The sequence below is a fragment of the Chelonia mydas genome, chromosome 3 (genome assembly GCF_015237465.2).
Source record: "Chelonia mydas isolate rCheMyd1 chromosome 3, rCheMyd1.pri.v2, whole genome shotgun sequence".
Lineage (NCBI taxonomy): Eukaryota > Metazoa > Chordata > Testudines > Cheloniidae > Chelonia > Chelonia mydas.
Window position 1 is genome coordinate 153,507,125 of NC_057851.1, and position 20,320 is coordinate 153,527,444.

The window sequence follows — 20,320 nt, forward strand, 5'->3', positions numbered from 1 at the left end:
TTAAAAGGGAAAGTCAAATGAAGAAAATCTAACATCTCTTCCCCTATCCTGGGAGTTTAGCCCCCATTGATTCAGTGCTTTAGTTGGTAAGCTTAATAGGCATATTGTTGTCTTAATTCCAGTTTGTCTCACTTTTAAAGAAGCCACTAGTAACAGAGAATTGACAACATCCTGGCTTCTTGAGCTATATCTGCAAGGTTTTCTGAAGGAATCTTTAGAATTTAAGCCTAACCTAGATTTGCTGTCTTAAACCTTAGTGTAGAGAACAGTTCCTGCCAGATTGTTAAAATTTTTAAGGATGATTTCAAATTTAGAAGAGTTGGAAATAGTATTGAAAAGTATCGGTATTCTTCATTTCATTTGGTTAGATTAACAATTGTATGTAATAAACACAAATAAACATAAATTATGTAGTAAATTCCAAATTACAGTGAAATGTAAATCCTGGATTTTGTTCCAGGTTTATAAACTTGTAAAAGATACTGGAAGTTTGTAGGACACTTAAGTGAATCAAAATTACATTGCTTCAATGTATAGTCTGTACACATTTCATAGTTGATCTAATTCTTTTGTGTGAATCCTTAATAAAAATAAAAATAAAGGATAAAATTCTTGCCCAAACCTTCATTGGGGGGAATTTGGATGAGGAGTGAAGATATTTAATGTCTTCAGTTACAATGTGACCTTAATTAGCAGCATGCTGGCAGGATGGGAGAATGGAAAAAGCTCTAAATGCAAGAGGGAAAAGTGAAAGAAATATAGCTGGTATGCAAAATTTCCTGGGGCAATTTTTTTGGTAAGCAAGTAAAATTGCTTCCTCATCATTATGAGAATCAGCAAGTAGATATTTTGCAGGTGATGATAAATTGTCATGATAATTCTGCAAGTAATAATTTATTTTTCCAGGGTTTTTATATTTTCCCTGCCAGATATTCATGCATGTATAAAATTGTTGTTCCTCGCTACCAAACTTTCCCTTGATTCTGTAGTGAGTCAGAATTTGTTTGTGCCATTAAGGAGAGAGCTCTTATTTCAATCCAAATATTTTGTTTGTGAAAAGGACAAGGAAATTACAGCAACATGTAAACTGTGCAAACAGTTTGAAATAGAACAGTTTTGGAATGCTTGCCCTTTGTAAGATGTTGCTAGTCAGAAAAGTGATTTGTTTTGTCAACAAGAAGTATTACCTGTGTCTTCAAGTGAAACCCACTTACTTATTTAGCCAATCAAAACAATTTCTTTCTACTACTAGCATTTCAAAGTCTATGTTCTGCTTCATACATCAACTAAATTGTTAGAGAAACTTTGGTTATACAGAACTTTTGATCTATATAAGGGAAAGGCCGAGAAGAATCAGATTACCTTGAGCACAAAAATGAAAAAATTGAGTAGTAAATATAATGCTAAAGAGAAGATTGCTTCTTTTATTACACTGTTTCCCTGTATACATGTTCCTTATTTTGTAAACAGTATTCTTTAGCTTCCTACCTTTTGTTCCTTAAGCTTAGTTGAATATAAAGTCAGATTGTGACCTATTTAAATATAGGAAAATAAGAAAGCAGGAATAAGTAGTCTAAATTCATTCTGACCTAAGTATTTCACTACATTTTAACAGTTAAATAAAAATAGTCAGTTTGCACTTAGCTCTGAATACAGGTAGCATACTTACATACTGCTACTAAATTGTGAATGGTAGCCGCAAAATCCCTTAAAACAACTGCCTTATGAACATGCTACTGTAACTACAGATAGTATGCTATCAAGGATAAGTTGTTGATACTAGTGATGTAAGTGGAAAAAAACACAGCTTAATTCTTTGGAGTTTGTCAGGCTAGAACAGGGGTTGGCAACCTTTGGCATGCGGCCCATCAGGTGGGCCTTGAGACATTTTGTTTACTTTGACCTCTGCAGGCATGGCCCCCCACAGCTCTCAGTGGCAGCAGTTAACTTACAAACTGAATATACTTGATGTGAAATCATGTGGGCCTGTACCAAAGCCCATTAACGTCAATGGGCTTCAGATCAGGCACTGGGAGAATCACTATGAATTTAATATTATTTTACTTTAACTATAACTGATTTTAAAATTGTTTTAGGAATGGATAACCTAGAGAATATTGGTGTATAGTGAAAATCATGAACAAAAATTATTTGTCTAAGCATAATACTGCTTGCTGTTACATAGCTATTGAACAAAGATCTGCAAATAAAATATGATTCCAGGTTATAAGACTAATACAGCTAAAACTAGACTTCCTGTTTAGAGAAAATGAAGATGAAATAATCATTCTGATTTGACAAGTATCATATTATATATTACATTGAAAATATATTTTTTTCAGATGTTGAAATAAGTTGAATAAGTTTGTGATCAACTTAACTTGCTCCTGCAGTCCTTCAAATGATCATATATTCTTCAAGTGCTTGCTTATGTCCATTCCATTGTAGGTGTGTGTGCTCACCACATACACCGGTGCCAGAAGTTTTTACCCTCAGTGGTTTCTGTAGGGAACCGGCTCTGGCACCCTCTGAAGTGGCGCCCATATGTGCAGTATAAGGATGCCGCCGGCCCCCTTCCTCCCTCAGTTCCTTCTTACGCCAGTGTTGGTGCTGGAACGCTTCCCTTGCTCTAGCAGGTGGTTCCTATTCAGTGGTTTTTTGAACTTTTTTCTTTGTAAATAGTTACGCTTAGTGGATAGTTATCAGTTCTTGCTATTTTCATATACTTTAGTGGTAGAGTGACCTCCCAGCCTGCAACCAGGATCTGTCTCATCCTTTATTTTCCCACCGTTTGTTGCCTTACCTCCCTGCTTGGACCGCTATAACTACGGACCACTGGGTTCTCAGTACAGTGGTAGTAAGGTACACCTCTAATTTCTTTCTGTCCCTCCTTCCCACCCCCTTTCCCCGTCATTGCTCACCCAGGAACTGCAAGCCCTCCTACTACTGGGGGCCATAGAGCAAGTTCCCATGGAATAAAGAGGGAAAGGGTTTTACTCCTGGTATTTTTTCATTCCGAAGGCCAAAGGGGGCCTGTGCCTCATCCTGGATGTGCGAGACCTTTTTCTTGTTTAAAGTTTCTTACTGTATAATACTGATTTTGGAAGCTGAATGAGAGTTTAAATAGGAATTTACATCTGTAGTGGATATCTGCGATCCTGAGTGCTGCTGTAATTTCCCCCCAGCACCCTTCTCTTTTTTAAAGTTAGGACAGAGGGGTCATGGAAAAATCGTAGCTTGTGGCCTCTGAGTATGAGCAGTGAATGCTCTCTGGCCTTTTTCATATTCAGATAGTGAAATTTCACAATTAGATTTCTGGGTCCATTATTATGAGGTCCAGGCCAGGGAAGCAGTACCCTGTGTGCTCTCTCGAACTTCATCTGTTCCAGAGAGCTCAGATGTAACAACTCTGCAATTAAAGTTTTTATATACCAGATTGTATTTTAGTCATCAGTGTTTTCAGTTATTCCCTTAATTCTGATGATGATCCTTCTCATTCTGTTTCCTATATCATCCAGTTTAAGCTGCATCTCTCTTTCTCTCTCTCTCTCTGTTCCATCAGTGCCATATGACTATGTCTCACTTATTTCTCTTAGGCCAGTTTCTGGCACAGTGACATACTCTTTTCACGTCAGTAGCTTTCTTCATTACTGCTAGAAGATTGGGCATCAGATCCTTTCATGGCCTTAAACTCGGAGATCTACTCCAAAATATCCGCTTTGGTAACCATTTGATTTCTTCAGCATTGGCATTTCTGCCTGATTTGACTGTCACTTGGAGTTTGAGAAGTCTCTTCACACTCTGAGCCACTAACACTCTTCTTAGTTGAGATATCTTTTTTTAAAATGTTTGGATTTTTTGTAGAATCCATCTTCTTCAAATCTGTGCTGCTTTTTGGGGAGGTTAATAAGTTTTGAGGGTTGATGGAAGCAGATGAATTTGGTATCCCACTCCGAGCTCAGGCTTCAGGTAGCAGTGTTATTCTGGACCCCTCTATCTTACGGGTTTGTACTGGCATCGATCACCATAGTATGAGTGCCTGGCATAATATAAGAACCACCGTAGAGTAAAATGGAATCACATTTGTCATAGTTTTGCACTTTTTTCTTTCTTAGCTGTCATTGAACACTTTGTCATTTTCCTTATTATGACATTATGCCACTTTAATAATCACCTCTTCACCAGAATTGAGCTGCCGTAAAGACTTGAAATGACACATGCAATGAGGTTGCATGAGACTCAGCAGTGCTCTCATGCCTTAACAATTACAGCCAACACGTCCAGTTTTTCATTTAACCGAAATATTTATAATGGTCCATGTGTGCAGGTTACTTGAATTTGATGGGTCTTGTACTATTTAGTATAAAGTATATCCAGTCACACACAAGTACACTCTTGCTACTTTTTTAGTAGCAGAAGCTCTAGCAGTCTGCTGCACACATACATCCTGTATTAGTCTGTTCTGAACAATTGATTTCTTTTTTAGTTCATACAAGTCTAAATAAAGAGTGCCTGTCTGTATTCTCGAGGGACTCCTGGCAGAACTTTAAAAGTTGAAACAAGAAAAAATAACAAAATATAACTAAAACACAGCCGTACAATCAACGCAACCCACTATCAACAAACCAAACAACTCAATTAATCTTCCCCTTCCTGCTGCTCCCTAACCACTTCCCCAAAAGCTGGGGCGGGGGGGGGGGCCTGAGGTGGGGGGAAGAGAGAGAAGAGAGAGGGTGGAAAGATGAGCTTTTGTGGTGTTCCTGTAGGTCATTGGATTTGGACTACTTTGGACAAAGTGAGTAAATTCCAAAGCCATAGAGCTCTCCTAGAGAATGCCCTGCTAGCAGTCCCTTTAGTGGGGCTTCACGTCTAGTATCTCTGCTGCTTTCAGCTGTGGTGGCATGACATGGGTAAAGGCATTCCAGTACATAGATGCTCAACCATTTTGACCTCTACAGGTCAAAACCGCCTTAAAAATCACACACAAACCTATAGGTAGCCCGTGCAGCACATGAAACATAGATTGAATAGAATCATGGTCAGGTACTCTACTTACCAAGCGGAGTGTTGCATTCTTCCTCTGCTTCGGTTTCTGAATGCTTTCTAAGGTGCAGCTCTGTGTAAATGTCATTATATTTATCTCATCTTGAAGTGACAAGGGCATGGATGATAGTTGCAAGGTCCTAATCTGAAAGGAATGGTTGCAACCCTGTGGCTATCTGTGAATGATAAAAACCTGACATTTCTGTTGCTGCTGCCTGATTTCCTGGTAGCAGCTGAGAGCCCAACCATATTTTTACATCATAAACCTGACCCAACTAAAGGTAGACAACCTCAATTAAAGGGGCAGATATTATTCTTGGCATCTCTAGCTGCTAATCAATATCACTTCAGTCTTGTCAGGATTAAGCCTTGGCTAGCTAGCTCTCGTCCAAATAAATATCTTTATTTGGTGTGCCCAAACTCTGAATATGTTTTGGTCCAAGATACACTTTAAATTAGCTGTGGCAAAGGAAAGGGCCCTGGACTTTTGATCATCAGGCAAGGACGTTTAACCAACCTGTTAATTTAATATGAAAACCAGGATGTCTCATCATCCAGCTTGTTTTATGGAGCTCATAGTTAAGTTTCCCTTGTTTCTCCATACCAAAAAACAAAAACCTCTTTTGATGTACATATGTGAAAGATATTTATCTGCACTAGTTAACAACAACTTTAAAGTGCAGGGCTTTTCTCTATCCCGTTTTCTGTTACTCGTTACATCATGGAAGTTTTTTCACCTGGACAAATCACTGGCTCAGCAGCTCAAATGTCATCAGCACTTCTATTGCTAGGAAATGTGCTGAAACTGCCCCAAACTTAAATAGCTTTTTATAAAAGCAAATCTCAATCGCTTTTCTTTTTTTAAAGTATGTACAAATTTTTAAGAATGTTACACTGGGAATTTTAGTGTTTAGGAGCAGTTTCCTTATTGGGTAGGTTGATCTAATTTTTTGGTCCTTCTGAGTTGTCTACTATATATTAAAATAGTTACAAATGTATTTAACCCAAGATGGAATAGTGAAAGGTGAAACAAATTTGAGAAATCTATATTTAAAAATATTAATCTTCAAGAGGATATATTTTACCTGCAATGGTCTTTCTAAAGTTTCTTTACCTAGATCTATGTGTAACAATATTAAAATTCTTCAGATTCTTCAAATTGAATAGGAGAATCCTATTTATACCTGTCCAGTTCTGCTGCAAGAATTGCTTACTATGCAGACTAAGAAAATATAGAAGAAAAATAATGAAATTTGACTGCCAGTGTGTAGTTGCAATTGGTTTGATCATATGTTAGTGAACTATTCTTGCGTTGTGGAAAACACACTAAAATGTTTTTTCTTTTCGCATGACAGTTATACTTGGCATATTCTTCAGACAAATTGTAGAGTTATTCATAACTTGATGAAGTGATATTACTTAATCATGTTGGTATTTTTCAGAGGTCATCTGGATCATTGTAAATGTTAAAAATGTGACTTTGCCCAAAAAATCTTCAATTTGAAGTTTAACTACTTTTATACTTAATATTTTAGTATTTAATGTTGTTAATATTAGGAAGCTTTGAAAGATTGAATGAAACAGTGGGTAATCATACATCTAAGAGGGTCAGAAGGCATCAGGATCCTTAATCAGCTACTGTCATAAATATAAAGGGAAAGGTAAACCCCTTTAAAATCCCTCCTGGCCAGAGGAAAAATCTTCTCACCTGTAAAGGGTTAAGAAGCTAGGATAACCTCACTGGCACCTGACCAAAATGACCAATGAGGAGACAAGATAGTTTCAAAAGCTGGGGGGAGGGAAAAACAAAGGGTCTGTCTCTGTGATGCTTTTGCCGGGGACAGAACAGGAATGGAGTCTTAGAATTTAGTAAGTAATCTAGGTAGATATGCGTTAGATTATGATTTCTTTAAGTGACTGAGAAATTAAGTTGTGCTGAATAGAATGGATATTCCTGTCTGTGTCTCTTTTTATAACTTAAGGTTTTGCCTAGAGGGATTCTCTGTTTTGAATCTAATTACCCTGTAAAGTATTTACCCTCCTGATTTTACAGAGGTGATTCTTTTTATTGTTACTTCTTTTTTACTGTTACTTCTATTAAAATTCTTCTTTCCAAGAACTGAATGCTTTTTTTCATTGTTCTTAAGAGCCAAGGGTTTGGGTCTGTGGTCAAAAATTGGTGAGGATTTTTAGCAAAAGTTCCCCAGGAAGTGGGGTGCAAGGGTTGGGAAGATTTTGGGGGGAAAGACTTTTCCAAACAACGCTTTCCTAATAAAATAAACCCAGATAAACATTTGGTGGTGGCAGTGGAAGTCCAAGGGCAAAGGGTAAAATAGTTTGTACCTTGGGGAAGTTTTAACCTAAGCTGGTAAAAGTAAGCTTAGAAGGTTTTCATGCAGGTCCCCACATCTGTACCCTAGAGCTCAGAGTGGGGAAGGAACCTTGACAGCTACAAGATATCTAGCACTGTTATCCAGAGTTCAGTTGAAAGGAATGTCTGATTTTAAGTTAATAATCTTCCAGGAGTGTATTTTTAAATTGGTATTGGTGAGTACAAGAACAATCACCTATAGCAAAGACAATAGTACTTCTTGTGAAGGTTTGCATACTGTAGATGTAAGGAAGGGAAATTGTTTCACACAGTAACAGAAGGAAAGTTCCTGATATCTGCTTCCTGAAAAGTTCAATTTGGCAGTCAAAAAGTGAATGAAATGACAGGGGAAATGTTAAGGGAGCGAAGCTATGAGGAGAATCATTTGAGAGCCTTCACTTACAATATTCAGTCTTTTAAGAGAATAGCTGTAAATAGGGGAAGGCACAGGTAATTAATGATATGCATACATGTCTTTGATTTTTTCTTCTTCAGGGTTGCCCATATAATACTCGTGTTTTAAAAAAAACAACAGTAACATAGTATGAGGTGTCTAGTATTGACCACAATCTATTCCCCTGTGATAGACCTCTCAGAAAATATATTATCTGAACTGGGAAGGAACAACAAATGCTATTGTGGAGTATCTATTTTAGGGTCTCAAGAAATGCTAGCCCAAGCGAGTGGTTTAAGAATGAGTATGAGAAGAATACATTTGTATGTGCGACTTGCATCCAGAGGGGACTTTGAGTTAGTAGTGAAAGGAGATGAGGGCAGAGAGAGAAGATGCTTATAGGATGGTGTCTGTAGTAGTTGCATAGGTTGTTCCATATAGTTGCTTCTATCTCAAAATAATTGTAATTTATGTAGGAATCCTCTGGGTTTGATTGGCATCATTTTTTTTCTAACCATCAGTTTGTTTCTTGTGTTTTTTAAATGAGTATATGGTTTTCTGGATATAAGTTGGTATAAGGACAATTTAAAAGAACCAAACTCCCCTAACAATCTTAGTTAATCCTAGGCATCTCTTACTTAAATTGCAAAAGAGAAAAAAACCAACAAATACACATCAGAAAAAGAAAAAGCTATACTAGTTTCATCTGGAAACTAACAAATAATTTTCAGGTTGAAAGTTAAATCTTTCTCTGAAATTACGTTATTACTACTGCAAAAAGAAAAGGAGTACTTGTGGCATCTTAGAGACTAACACATTTATTTGAGCATAAGCTTTCGGGAGCCACAGCTCACTTCATCGGATGCATTCTGATGCCCGTTGCCAACTGTGTCCACATATCTATTCAGGGGACACCATCATAGGGCCTAATCACATCAGCCACACTATCAGAGGCTCGTTCACCTGCACATCTACCAATGTGATATATGCCATCATGTGCCAGCAATGCCCCTCTGCCATGTACATTGGCCAAACTGGACAGTCTCTACGTAAAAGAATAAATGGACACAAATCAGACGTCAAGAATTATAACATTCAAAAACCAGTTGGAGAACACTTCAATCTCTCTGGTCACTCGATTACAGACCTAAAAGTGGCAATTCTTCAACAAAAAAAACTTCAAAAACAGACTCCAACGAGAGACTGCTGAATTGGAATTAATTTGCAAACTGGATACAATTAACTTAGGCTTGAATAGAGACTGGGAGTGGATGGGTCATTACACAAAGTAAAACTATTTCCACATGTTTATTTCCCACCCTCCACCCCCCACTCAGACGTTATTTCCCACCCTCCATCCCGTTCCTCAGACGTTCTTGTCAACTGCTGGATATGGCCCACCTTGATTATGACTACAAATGGTCCGTGTCCATCCCCCCCTGCCCCCCGGCTCTCCTGCTGGTAATAGCTCACCTTACCTGATCACTCTCGTTACAGTGTGTATGGTAACACCCATTGTTTCATGTTCTCTATGTATATAAATCTCCCCACTGTATTTTCCACTGAATGCATCCGATGAAGTGAGCTGTAGCTCACGAAAGCTTATGCTCAAATAAATTGGTTAGTCTCTAAGGTGCCACAAGTACTCCTTTTCTTTTTGTGAATGCAGACTAACACAGCTGCTGCTCTGAAACCTGTTGTTACTACTGATTACTAAACTAAGGCTTGAAGTCAGACTAGTCATAGTTCATTTTTATTAGTCAAATCTTACAAAATACATAATGCTCTTAAAGCTGAGGATGTATGTTCATTTATAGTTCTTTGGTTTTTAAGCAGCAAAGATAGAGTTAACAGAATCAGTGCTGGTAGGGGGAGTGCTGTTAGCATTATGCATATCATGAATGAATAATTTAGTGTCTTCGGGAATGCAAACTGCAGTAAGAACTCAAACAGCCTTATTAGAATATGTGACAAGTAAGCTACCAGAATGAAATTAAGAACCTGCTACAGACAGGGGAAAACCTTCAGAAGTGCTCTTCAAGAATTCTAAACTTCAGATTGCATTATGCATCTATAAAATGTGTAAGGGGGGGTGGTGGAAGCTGATCCTGCTGAGTTGCAATAATGGTGGTTTACTTGCATTCTGACAGTTCTCTGGAGGGCATTGTCCTCTCTTCTTGCCAGAATAGTAATGGGATGTGGCAGTATCTGTGTTGTCAGAAATGGGATAATATCTCCATTTTTGCTTGTAAGTTTTTTTTTTCTCTTGTTTAAATGTAAAATTGATTAAAGGAAAAAAGGAGGATAAATGTATAAGATTGTTAGACTTCATTTTTTAATGTTAGATTCTATAGTAATAGCTGTTGTTAATCTTTTAGTGAAACAGAGTTTCCACAAGCAAATTTAAATACAGAACAACTTGGATTCGTTGGAAAGATTACCCTTTCAGTGTGTCAAAACACTGAACTAAAATATGTATTTTAATAACAGGAACTTTGTAATTAGTCTTTGTCTGACAGTGTATTGCTATTCCTTTATAATCCTATTGTATATAACATAGAAAGAAGTATTACCTTTGACTTTATTTGTATTACAGTTTTGGGGATCATTAAGTGTTTAGCAGGGTTCTGTTTGCCTCTAACTATTAACTAAGTGATTGTATAGCATCCTAAATTTCACTAATGTATTGCATAAAAGCATTGAGTGAAAGTCTGGGAGTAAGAGTCAAAGAATTTCATTAAAACTCTGCAATTGGCCTAACTTAGAAACCACGGATGTATCTTTCATTTTGAGGATAAGAGAGTTTAATGTATGTAAACTTTGTTAAACTACTTAATTTTAATTCTGTTGATGCTAGGTATTGATCTTTAGTAAAACTAATACAAGTCGCAACTGTCTTAAAGCAATTTTTTTTTTAACAGAGTGCTGCATTTACGATTTTGTGCACAACCTTGGAGACGTTATGCCAACTTTATTTTTAACACATTGTCACATTTCTTAGTACTGTAGGTAAACATAGACAGTGGTCTTTTAGGCAGATAATAGCATTCATATTTAAAAACTCTGATAGAATTAAAGTAAAATACAATAATTTGATCATAGTATTGATACAATTAACTTTGATACTTACGAAGAGAGATTTTTCCTCTACCCCAGCATAGCTTTTGTTTCGGATGTTAGTATAGATAATAGGTCAATCTGTAGTCAAATTTAGGGGTGTTTGGTCCAATTATTCTTTGAGTAATTGTGTTTGTTGGGTTCTTGTTGCACTATACCTTTCCAAACTCTTAACTGAAAACCCAGGTTTGATTTGCTATAAGATATTGTGCACCCCTGGTGTAGAGCAAGTGTGCTGTGAGTATAAAAGATGAACACCCATGTCAGTCTCTAAAGAGAGGTAGAACAAAGTGATGGCTGAAATAAAACTAGAGATTTGGAGGGTATGGATAAAATGGATGATTATAAATGCATAGACGTGTATGGCTGAAAGGGACCTCGAGAGGTCATCAGTCCAGCTCCTCACTGACACAGGACCAAATCTATGTAGACCATCCCTGACAGGTGTTTGTCTAACCTGTTCTTAAAAACCTCTAGTGACAGGAATTCCACAACCTTCTTTGGAAGCTATTCCTATATTCAACTATACTTATAGTTAGAAAGTTTTTTGTAATATCTAACTGTGACAAAGTTCCTGCTCTACCTTGGTGGGTCTTGCGCTTATTGGCGGATTTGCTTGCCTTGGAGCTTCACAGCAGCCTCAGCTTGGCCGTGTTTCTGAATTCACAGTCCAGTTCGATGACTCCTGTGTCTGAGCAGGAGTTGGGAGGATTTAGGGGGAACCAGGGCCCACCCTCTACTCCAGGTTCCAGCCCAGGGCCCTGTGGAATGCAGCTGTCTAGAGTGCCTCCTGGAACAGCTGTGCGACAGCTACAACTCCCTGGGCTACTTCCCCATGGCCTCCTCCCAACACCTTTATCCTCAACATAGGACCTTCCTCCTGGTGTCTGAAAATGCTTGTACACCTCAGTCCTCCAACAGTCCGCGTTCTCACTCTCAGCTCCTAGTGCCTCTTGCTCCCAGCTCCTCACACGTACACCACAAACTGAAGTGAACTCCTTTTTTTAAAACCCAGGTGCCCTGATTAGCCTGCCTTAATTGATTCTAGCAGCTTCTTGATTGGCTGCAGGTGTTCTAATCAGCCTGTCTTAATTGTCTCCAGAAGGTTCCTGATTGTTCTGGAACCTTCCCTCTTACCTTACCCAGGGAAAAGGGACCTACTTAGCCTGGGGCTAATATATCTGCCTTCTATTACTCTCCTATAGCCATCTGACCTGACCCTGTCACATATCCCTGGCTCAACACTACGGAGTTGGGCAACTTGGGACATCAGGCAGTGTACTCGTGACAAGCCATCTTCATTGCCATGGTGGCTTCCAGCCTGGTGTTCTATGGTGAATTGGAAAGGTTGTAGGGACAGGAAACATCTGGTCACCCTTGCGTTCCTGTTTATTTCGCTGCATCTACTGGAGGGGTGCATGGTCGGTCACAAGGGTAAACCGTTGTCCCAGAAGGTAATAACGTAGTGTTTCCATGGCCCATTTCACAGCTAGGCACTCTCTTTCAACCACGGCATACTTCTGCTCTCTCGGGAGGAGTTTCCTGCGGAGGTAGAGGATTGGGTGTTCATCTCCGACCATCTGCAATAGGACAGCTCCCAATCCTACTTCAGATGCATCTGTTTGTAAAATGATTCTTTGTTGAAGTCTGGGGCTATAAGCACGGGGTTACTGCAAAGGCTGTCTGTAGATCCATGAATGCTTTCTCTGCGGCATCTGTCCACTTCACCATGTCTGGACCCCGGGGTCTGTCAGGGGACTCGCTCTGGTAGCAAAATGGGGAAGAAATCATCGGTAGTACCCCACCACACCCAGGAATGCCCGGAATTGCTTTTTCCGATTCGGCCAGGGCCAATTTTGGATAGCCTCTAGTTTGTTTAGTTGGGGCTTGACCATGCCCCTTCCTACAATGTAGCCATGGTATTTAGCCTCAGCTAGCCCTATCGCACACTTGGCTGGGTTGGCTGTGAGGCCAGTCTGTCTTAGCGTGTCCAGAACCGCTTCCACCTTTTCTAAGTGGGTTTCCAGTCGGGGGTGTGAATAACATCATCCAGGTATGCCGCTGCATAACTGGTATGGAGCCATAGGGGCTTGTCCATAAGATGCTGGAAGGTGGCAGGTGCCCCATGCAGTCCAAAAAGAACAACAGTATATTGAAACAGACCCTCTGGTGTAGAGAATGCCACATCTTTCGCATCTTTGGCATGGGGAATCTGCCAGTATCCCTTTGTTAAATTAAGGGTGGTCAAAAATCGGGCATTGCCCAGGCGGTCAACTAACTCACCGATATGGGGTATGCATCGAAATTGGATATCTCATTCAGCCGGCGAAAGTCATTACAAAACCTAGTGGTGCCATCAGGTTTGGGCACCAACACAGTCGGGCTTGACCACTGACTGTAGGACTCTTCGATGACTCCCAGCTCCAACATCCTTTTTTACCTCTGCCTTGATCTCCTCCCTTTTTGCTGCTGGGACCCGATAGGGCCTTAAAGTTACCTTCGCCCCAGGATCTGTGATAATGTGGTGATATGCTTCGGTGGTCCGGCCTGGTTTGGTTGAAAACACGTCCTGGTATCGGCTTATCATCTCAGTTACCTCCTCCTTCTGGTTTGGTGTCAGATCAGTGGATATCCTGATCTGCTCCTGCATATTATTTCCCTGGATCGGGGTCTCTTGGGTCACTAGACACGTCTCTCGTTAGTGCCAAGGCTTTAAGAGGTTAATGTGATAAATTAGTTCTTGTTTCCGGCGTCCTGGCTGCCTCATCTTGTAGGTTACTTCCCCCACGGGGTTCAGCCACCTCATAGGGCCCCTGCATTGGGCCAGAAGCTTGCTTTCTGCCGTGGGTACCAACACCATCACCCGATCCCCTGGTTGGAACTGTCGGACTTTTGCCTGGCGATTGTAATGGGTTCGCTGGGCCTCCTGTGCCTTTTCCAAATGTTCCCATACAATAGGGGTGACCCGGGCTATCCATTCTCGCATCTGCAACACATGGTCAATTATATTTCTCCCCTCATTGGGTTCCTCTTCCCAGATTTCTTTTGCAATATCTAGTATGCCATGGGGGTGGTGTCCATATAATAATTCAAAGGGGGAAAACCCGGTTGAGGCCTGAGGTACCTCCCGGATTGCAAACATAAGGTAGGGTAGTAGGGTGTCCCAATCCTTCCCATCTCGACTTACCACTTTCTTTATCATTGCCTTGATGGTTCGGTTAAACCTTTCAACCACCCCATCGGTCTGTGGATGATAGACTGAAGTTCTCAGGGTATGTATATGGAGCATCGTACAGAGGTCCTTCATTAGCTTCGACATAAATGGGGTACGTTGGTCTGTTAATATCTCCTTTGGTAGCCCCACTTGGGCAAAGATCCCCACCAACTCTTTAGCTATCATTTTAGAGGCAATGTTCCGCAGGGGTACGGCTTCTGGGTAGCGAGTAGCATAATCCAGAACAACAGGTATATATTGGTGGCCCCGGGCTGTCTTCTCCAGGGGTCTCACTAGATCCATGGCTATTCGCTCAAAGGGGACCTCTCTGATGGGAAGGGGTACTAAAGGTGCCCTCAAGTGGGGACGGGGACTGTGCAGCTGACACTCCGGGCAGGACGCACGGTACCTCCGCACTTCTTTATGTACTCCGGGCCAGAAGAATCGTCGCAGGACCCATGCCAGGGTCTTCTCTACCCCCAAATGCCCCAAAAAGATGACTATGGGCCAGACTTAATACAGCATTCTAGTGTTTTTGAGGTACTAGGATCTGCTGTACCTTCTTTCCCTGTACTGGTGCAACCTGGTATAAGAGATTCTTCTTCATTATGAAGTAGGGTCCTGGTCCCTGGGTTTTCCCTTCCACGGGGACCCCATCTATTTCGGTCACCTCCTTCCTAATGTTGTCGTACCTTGGGTCTTCAGCCTGGTCCCATCCAAAATTTCCTCTCCCGGGGCTAATCTGCGCGAGATCTAGGGGGCCAGTCTCTGTTGCCTCTACTGGTTCAGAGGCGTTAAGCTGTGGGTCAGACTCGGGTGCTTCTCCCTGCTGGGTGGCCTCCTTTTCAGCTGCTCGGGTCCGCCTACCTACGAGAGCAACCCTCTGGCTTTGGGCCAGTATTCGGGTTCCCAAGGCCTTAGCTGCTATTCTTTCCCTTTTCATCTTTCTACACTGTCTGGGAGTGGAGAACAAATCTGGGGATATTTCAGAGAAGGTTGGGGGTTGACAGTCTACTGTGGATGCCTCACTACTTTCAGGGTTTCCCCCTTTCTCCAATTCCCCTACTGGGAGTAAGTCTCCAAACCCTGGGAAGTCCTTCCCTGTGAGCACTGGGTAAGGGAGTTTAGGGTCTACACCTGTGCTATCTCAGTAGTGTTCCCCTGAATCTCGATTTTTACTGGGATGGTGGGGTAATAACCAACTGTCCCATGGATGCATGTTATCCCCGTACGCTTAGCCCAGAGCAGCTGACTACGCTTCACGAGCTTCCCTGAGACAAGCGTGATAGCACTCCCCGAATCAACCAGTGCTGTGGTCTCTACCCCATTTAGCTTCACTGGTCTAGTGTAGATCCCCACAAGGCGGATTAGGGAGCCCAGTTCTTCAGGTTACACTGCATAGGCTCCTTGGCATTGGGACACTGTGCAGCTATGTGTCCCCACTACCCACAGGCATTACATCTGTATGGAGCCCTAGGCGTTCCCCGGTCTCTCATGTACCGGTCGATGACCAGAACCTCTAGTATCTCTTCCGGACTCCAGGACTCAGTTCGTAACCACTTTCATGCGAGATGGATGAGGTCATATAATTGGGACCGCGAGGTTTTGTTTTCCTAGTATCTCCGCTCATGATATCGCTGGGCCCGCACTGCGGTCGTTACCCCAGATCTGGCCAGGATCTCTGCTTTCAGCTGGGGGTAGTCTGCCACAGCCTCTTCAGGCAAATCATAGTAGGCCTTTTGGGCCTCCCCACACAGGAATGGAGCAAGGATGCCAGACCACTGTTCTCGAGGCCAAGCCTCCCGCAGGGCTGTCCTCTCAAAGGCCAGGAGGTATGTCTCTACATCATCCTCCCGCGTCATTTTCTGCAGCCAATTGCTGGCCCGCATGATTTCTGTTCCATCATAGTTGAGCTCTGTGAGGGCCTTTACCTGGTTTACCAGTTCCCGCAACATAGCCTGGTCCATCAGCAGGCGATTAGTCTCTTGCTGCAGCCGCAGTGCCTCCTGTTGGGCGGCTGCCTGGACACGAGTAGCCTCTTGCTGGGCAGCCGTGGCTTGTATCAGTGCCCTCACTCCTCCATTATGGTGAAAAAAAATAAAAAAAGACCCTCTTCTCCCCCCCCCCCCCTTTTTTTTTCTTTTTTCTTCCAAACACCCTCCTTCTTCCACCGCTCTGTGGACACCAGATCCCACTTCCGACACCAGTTGTGACAAAGTTCCTGCTCTACCTTGGTGGGTTTTGTGCTTACTGGCGGATTTGCTTGCCTTGGAGCTTCACAGCAGCCCTCAGCTTGGCCTTTTTTCTGAATTCACAGTCCAGGTTGACTCCTCCTGTGTCTGAGCAGGAGTTGGGAGGATTTGGGGGGAACCAGGGCCCGCCCTCTACTCCGGGTTCCAGCCCAGGGCCCTGTGGAATGCAGCTGTCTAGAGTGCCTCCTGGAACAGCTGTGCGACAGCTACAACTCCCTGGGCTACTTCCCCATGGCCTCCTCCCAACACCTTCTTTACTCTCACCATAGGACCTTCCTCCTGGTGTCTGATAATGCTTGTACACCTCAGTCCTCCAACAGTCCGTATTCTCACTCTCAGCTCCTAGTGCCTCTTGCTCCCAGCTCCTCACACCACACACTGAAGTGAACTCCTTTTTTAAAACCCAGGTGCCCTGATTAGCCTGCCTTAATTGATTCTAGCAGCTTCTTGATTGGCTGCAGGTGTTCTAATCAGCCTGTCTTAATTGTCTCCAGAAGGTTCCTGATTGTTCTGGAACCTTCCCTCTTACCTTACCCAGGGAAAAGGGACCTACTTAGCCTGGGGCTAATATATCTGTCTTCTATTACTCTCCTATAGCCATTTGACCCGACCCTGTCACATAACCTAAATCTCCCGTGATGCAAATTAAGCCAATTACTACCTGTCCTATCTTCAGTGGACGTGGAAAACAATTGATCACCGTCCTCTTTGTAACAGCCTTTAACATGATTGAAGACTGTTAGCAGGTCCCCACCTTGGTCTTCTTTTCTCAAGACTAAGCATGCCCATTTTTTAACTTTTCCTCATAGGTCAGGTGTTCTAAAGCTTTCATCCTTTTTTCTCTCTCTCTCCTCTGGACCCTCTCCAGTTTGTCCACATCTGTCTTAAAGTGTGATGCCCAAAATTGGACACTGTCGTTTAGCTGAGACCTTATCAGTGCCAAGTAGAGCGGGGAAATTACCTCCTGTGGTTTATACACAACACTCCTCCTAACCCACCCCAGTATATTTGCCTTTTCTGTCACTGCATCACATTGTTGATTCTTATGCAGTGTGTGATCCAGTATTACCACCAGATCCTTTTCAGCCGTACTACCACCTACCCAGTTATTTTCCATGTTGTAATAGTGCAGTTTTTTTTCTCTTCTGAAGTGTAGTACTTTGCACTTGACTTGATTGAATTGCACTTTGTTAATTTCAGACCAATTCTCCAGTTTATCAAGGACACTTTGATTCTAATCCTGCCCTCCACAGTGCTTGCAACCCCTCCAAAATTGGTGTCATCAGCAAATTTTATAAACATACTCTTCACTCCATTATCCAAGTCATTAGAGAATGACTAGCAGGAAATGGATTTTTAAAGGCAGGAAGAAGCCATAAAGGGAAGATTTGGTAGTTCTAGTAGGGTTGATAAATGGATTATTGGGTGGTTTTTGTCACCTGTTAATGCCTTCCTTATCTTTGAGGCAGAATAGTTTTGTGCATGGGTTCATAAACTCCAAAGTTGCAAACAGGTCTGAGTTTGTTTCAATCATTTTCTTCTTTTTTTCTGGCTAGGTGGTGAGACAAGTCACTTAACTATTGTATGTTTTTCCTAGTGCAAAAGTAATATATTTAATGACTTCACAGGATGTTGATGTTTGTTTAAGTAGCCCTTTGAAAACATAAAGCTCTATGTAAATGCAAATATTGTTATCTTTGAGTCCGTAGTCAGAAATGGATCCTTACTAGCACTCCAGGTTATCTATTTGTATTACTGTAGTGCCTGGGAGTCCTAATCATGGAGTAGGACCCTGTTGTGAAAGGTGCTGTACAAATCCAGAACAAAAAGATAGGCTGTGCCCCAGGTAGCTTGTATCTTATTTGATGGATATTAAGCAGTTAATTTATGAAAATAGGAATAACTAGTTTCTAGGACGGAGCTATGTGCTCTTAACTGAAACATATATGTTTACTGTGGTTTTGAAACTCTTGCGTATGCTCCTTGTTTAATAAATGCTTTTGAGCTACTCCCTCTAATATTTACTTCAGGAGGAATTTTAATGATCAATATTATTTTGTTGTGTTGAGTATAATGCTTTGTTTTTATTTGTATGTCACACTTACTAAAACCTCTTGGTGATATAATAATCTCTTCTGTGCAAATAAAATCAGATAGCTGGAACAGCTCGTTTGTTTGGGGAAAATGAGATTGATGTTCTTATAATAACAGGTCCTCAGATCCTTCTGTTAGCTCAAAATCAAATTGATTTCACTGGCAAATCCTAACTTCCTGTCCCTGAAAATAATTTTGTTTTAGTGGAGGAAAATGTGAGAGAGGGGAGGTTTTCAGTTCATAAAAAGTGATTGTGAACTTTCCTTGAAATAGCTAAACAATTCACTATTGCTATTCTAAAACTCATACTTTCCCATCAGTCAACTTGCTATTTACCTTCAATCCATTCTTCCTTTGAAAAGCTATATTTCAGATTTTGATTTGAATAACAGACCCCTCAGAACCTATTTTAGTGTGGGTGAGGATAGTTTAAATTAATGTTAGTGTTACTTAAGTTCGTGACTACTTAGCAGTTTTTAATTATTAAACGATTGCACTGTGAATTATATATATTTATACATCTATCTCAAAACACTTTTTCCAGAGAGCTCACTTTCCTGAACCAAAGTATTGCTGTATAAATCTTGCCTAGTTGACTGAGTTACAGCTATACTGTTTCCAATAACACTGAATTTTTTTTAATAATTCTTACTCTTTTGGTGAAAAAGAGAGCCTTATAAAATGTCTCTAATGGATACATATTTGCTGAGAAAATTATAGTAATTACAAGAACATTTTTTGCATTTTAGATCATTCTAAAATATAAAGGATGAACGTTTTAACTTTTTTCTTCTGGTTTCAGTAACATGAGTTCGCAGAATGAATGAACTACCAAATCTAGTGATTTATCATTCCTGCACTAAACTTGTGAAGATAATATGGTCTTGTGAACAGACTCCACAATGTGTTCTGCAGGTCATTATGGTCAATCAGTCATCCTGGCACTATTTTGCTTATGCCCCTCTTTCTTCAGTTGGTTTGAGCAAAATAGTGACACAATGATTGAGCAAACTTAATTTACTGGGAACAGATGTATCTTTTAAAAAAAAATAGTAGTCATTTTGTCCCGATGATAGCACAGCTTGCAGAGAGAACCCATTTCAAATGGCTAACTGCATTTGCTCTTTGGATGGTAGATTATTGTTTGAAGGTCATAATATAACATTCTATAGGAAACATACCAGCCTCGTGAATTTTGTCTTTGAAATTTGTAGTGCAGCCAAATAATGCTTACTAAATATTTACAAAATAATATTGCATAGACATAACATAGCAATGTTGCCTGTCTGTTTTACCAGGTCACCTCTTCCTATGCTGCTTCTGTTTTTTGTTGGTTGTAACTCATATGGTGTATGCTTGAATTGCCACATGAAAGCAGAATTTGACTGAAGAGTACCATAGGTATTCCTGCTTTATGGCTCGGACATCAAATTAACGGCCAGAGGATTTTTAAAATAATAAATTTCACGGTGTTGGAACCGTGGGTGTCCCAACCCAAAAGGTGGTTGTGGTGGAGGCGGGGGCTGCAAGGCTGTTGTAGGGGGGTCATGGTATTGCCACCCTTACTTCTGTGCTGCTGCTGGTGGCGACACTGCTTTCAAACTGGACAGCTGGAGAACAGCAGCTGCTGGCCAGGTGCCCAGCTCTAAAGGCAGGGCTGCCACCAGCAGCAGTGCAGAAGTAAGAGTGGCATAATATGGTATTGCCACCCTCATTTTTGCATTGCTACTGGCGGGAGCGCAGAAGTAAGCGTGACAATACCGTAGCATTCCACGCTCACTTCTGCCAGTGGTGCTGCTTTCACAGCTGAGCTTCCAGCCAGCAGCCATGGAGCT

The 20,320-nt window shown here is 41.3% G+C and overlaps 1 protein-coding gene across 23 annotated transcripts in view; it reads left to right on the plus strand.

The window, feature by feature from the left end:
• The window catches only part of ENAH (ENAH actin regulator), a 172,095-nt gene that overhangs the window by 91,474 nt on the left and 60,301 nt on the right, over positions 1-20,320 (plus strand). Inside the window, exon 1 of one of the 23 annotated variants that reach the window (XM_037895639.2) lies at positions 9,915-10,056. The exons of the other annotated variants lie outside the window; for them this stretch is intronic. Coding sequence (XP_037751567.2) covers positions 9,933-10,056 — 124 coding nt within the window. The 5' untranslated portion in view covers positions 9,915-9,932. Of the gene's footprint in view, positions 1-9,914; positions 10,057-20,320 lie in introns of those variants that run through there. 23 annotated transcript variants of the gene reach the window in all.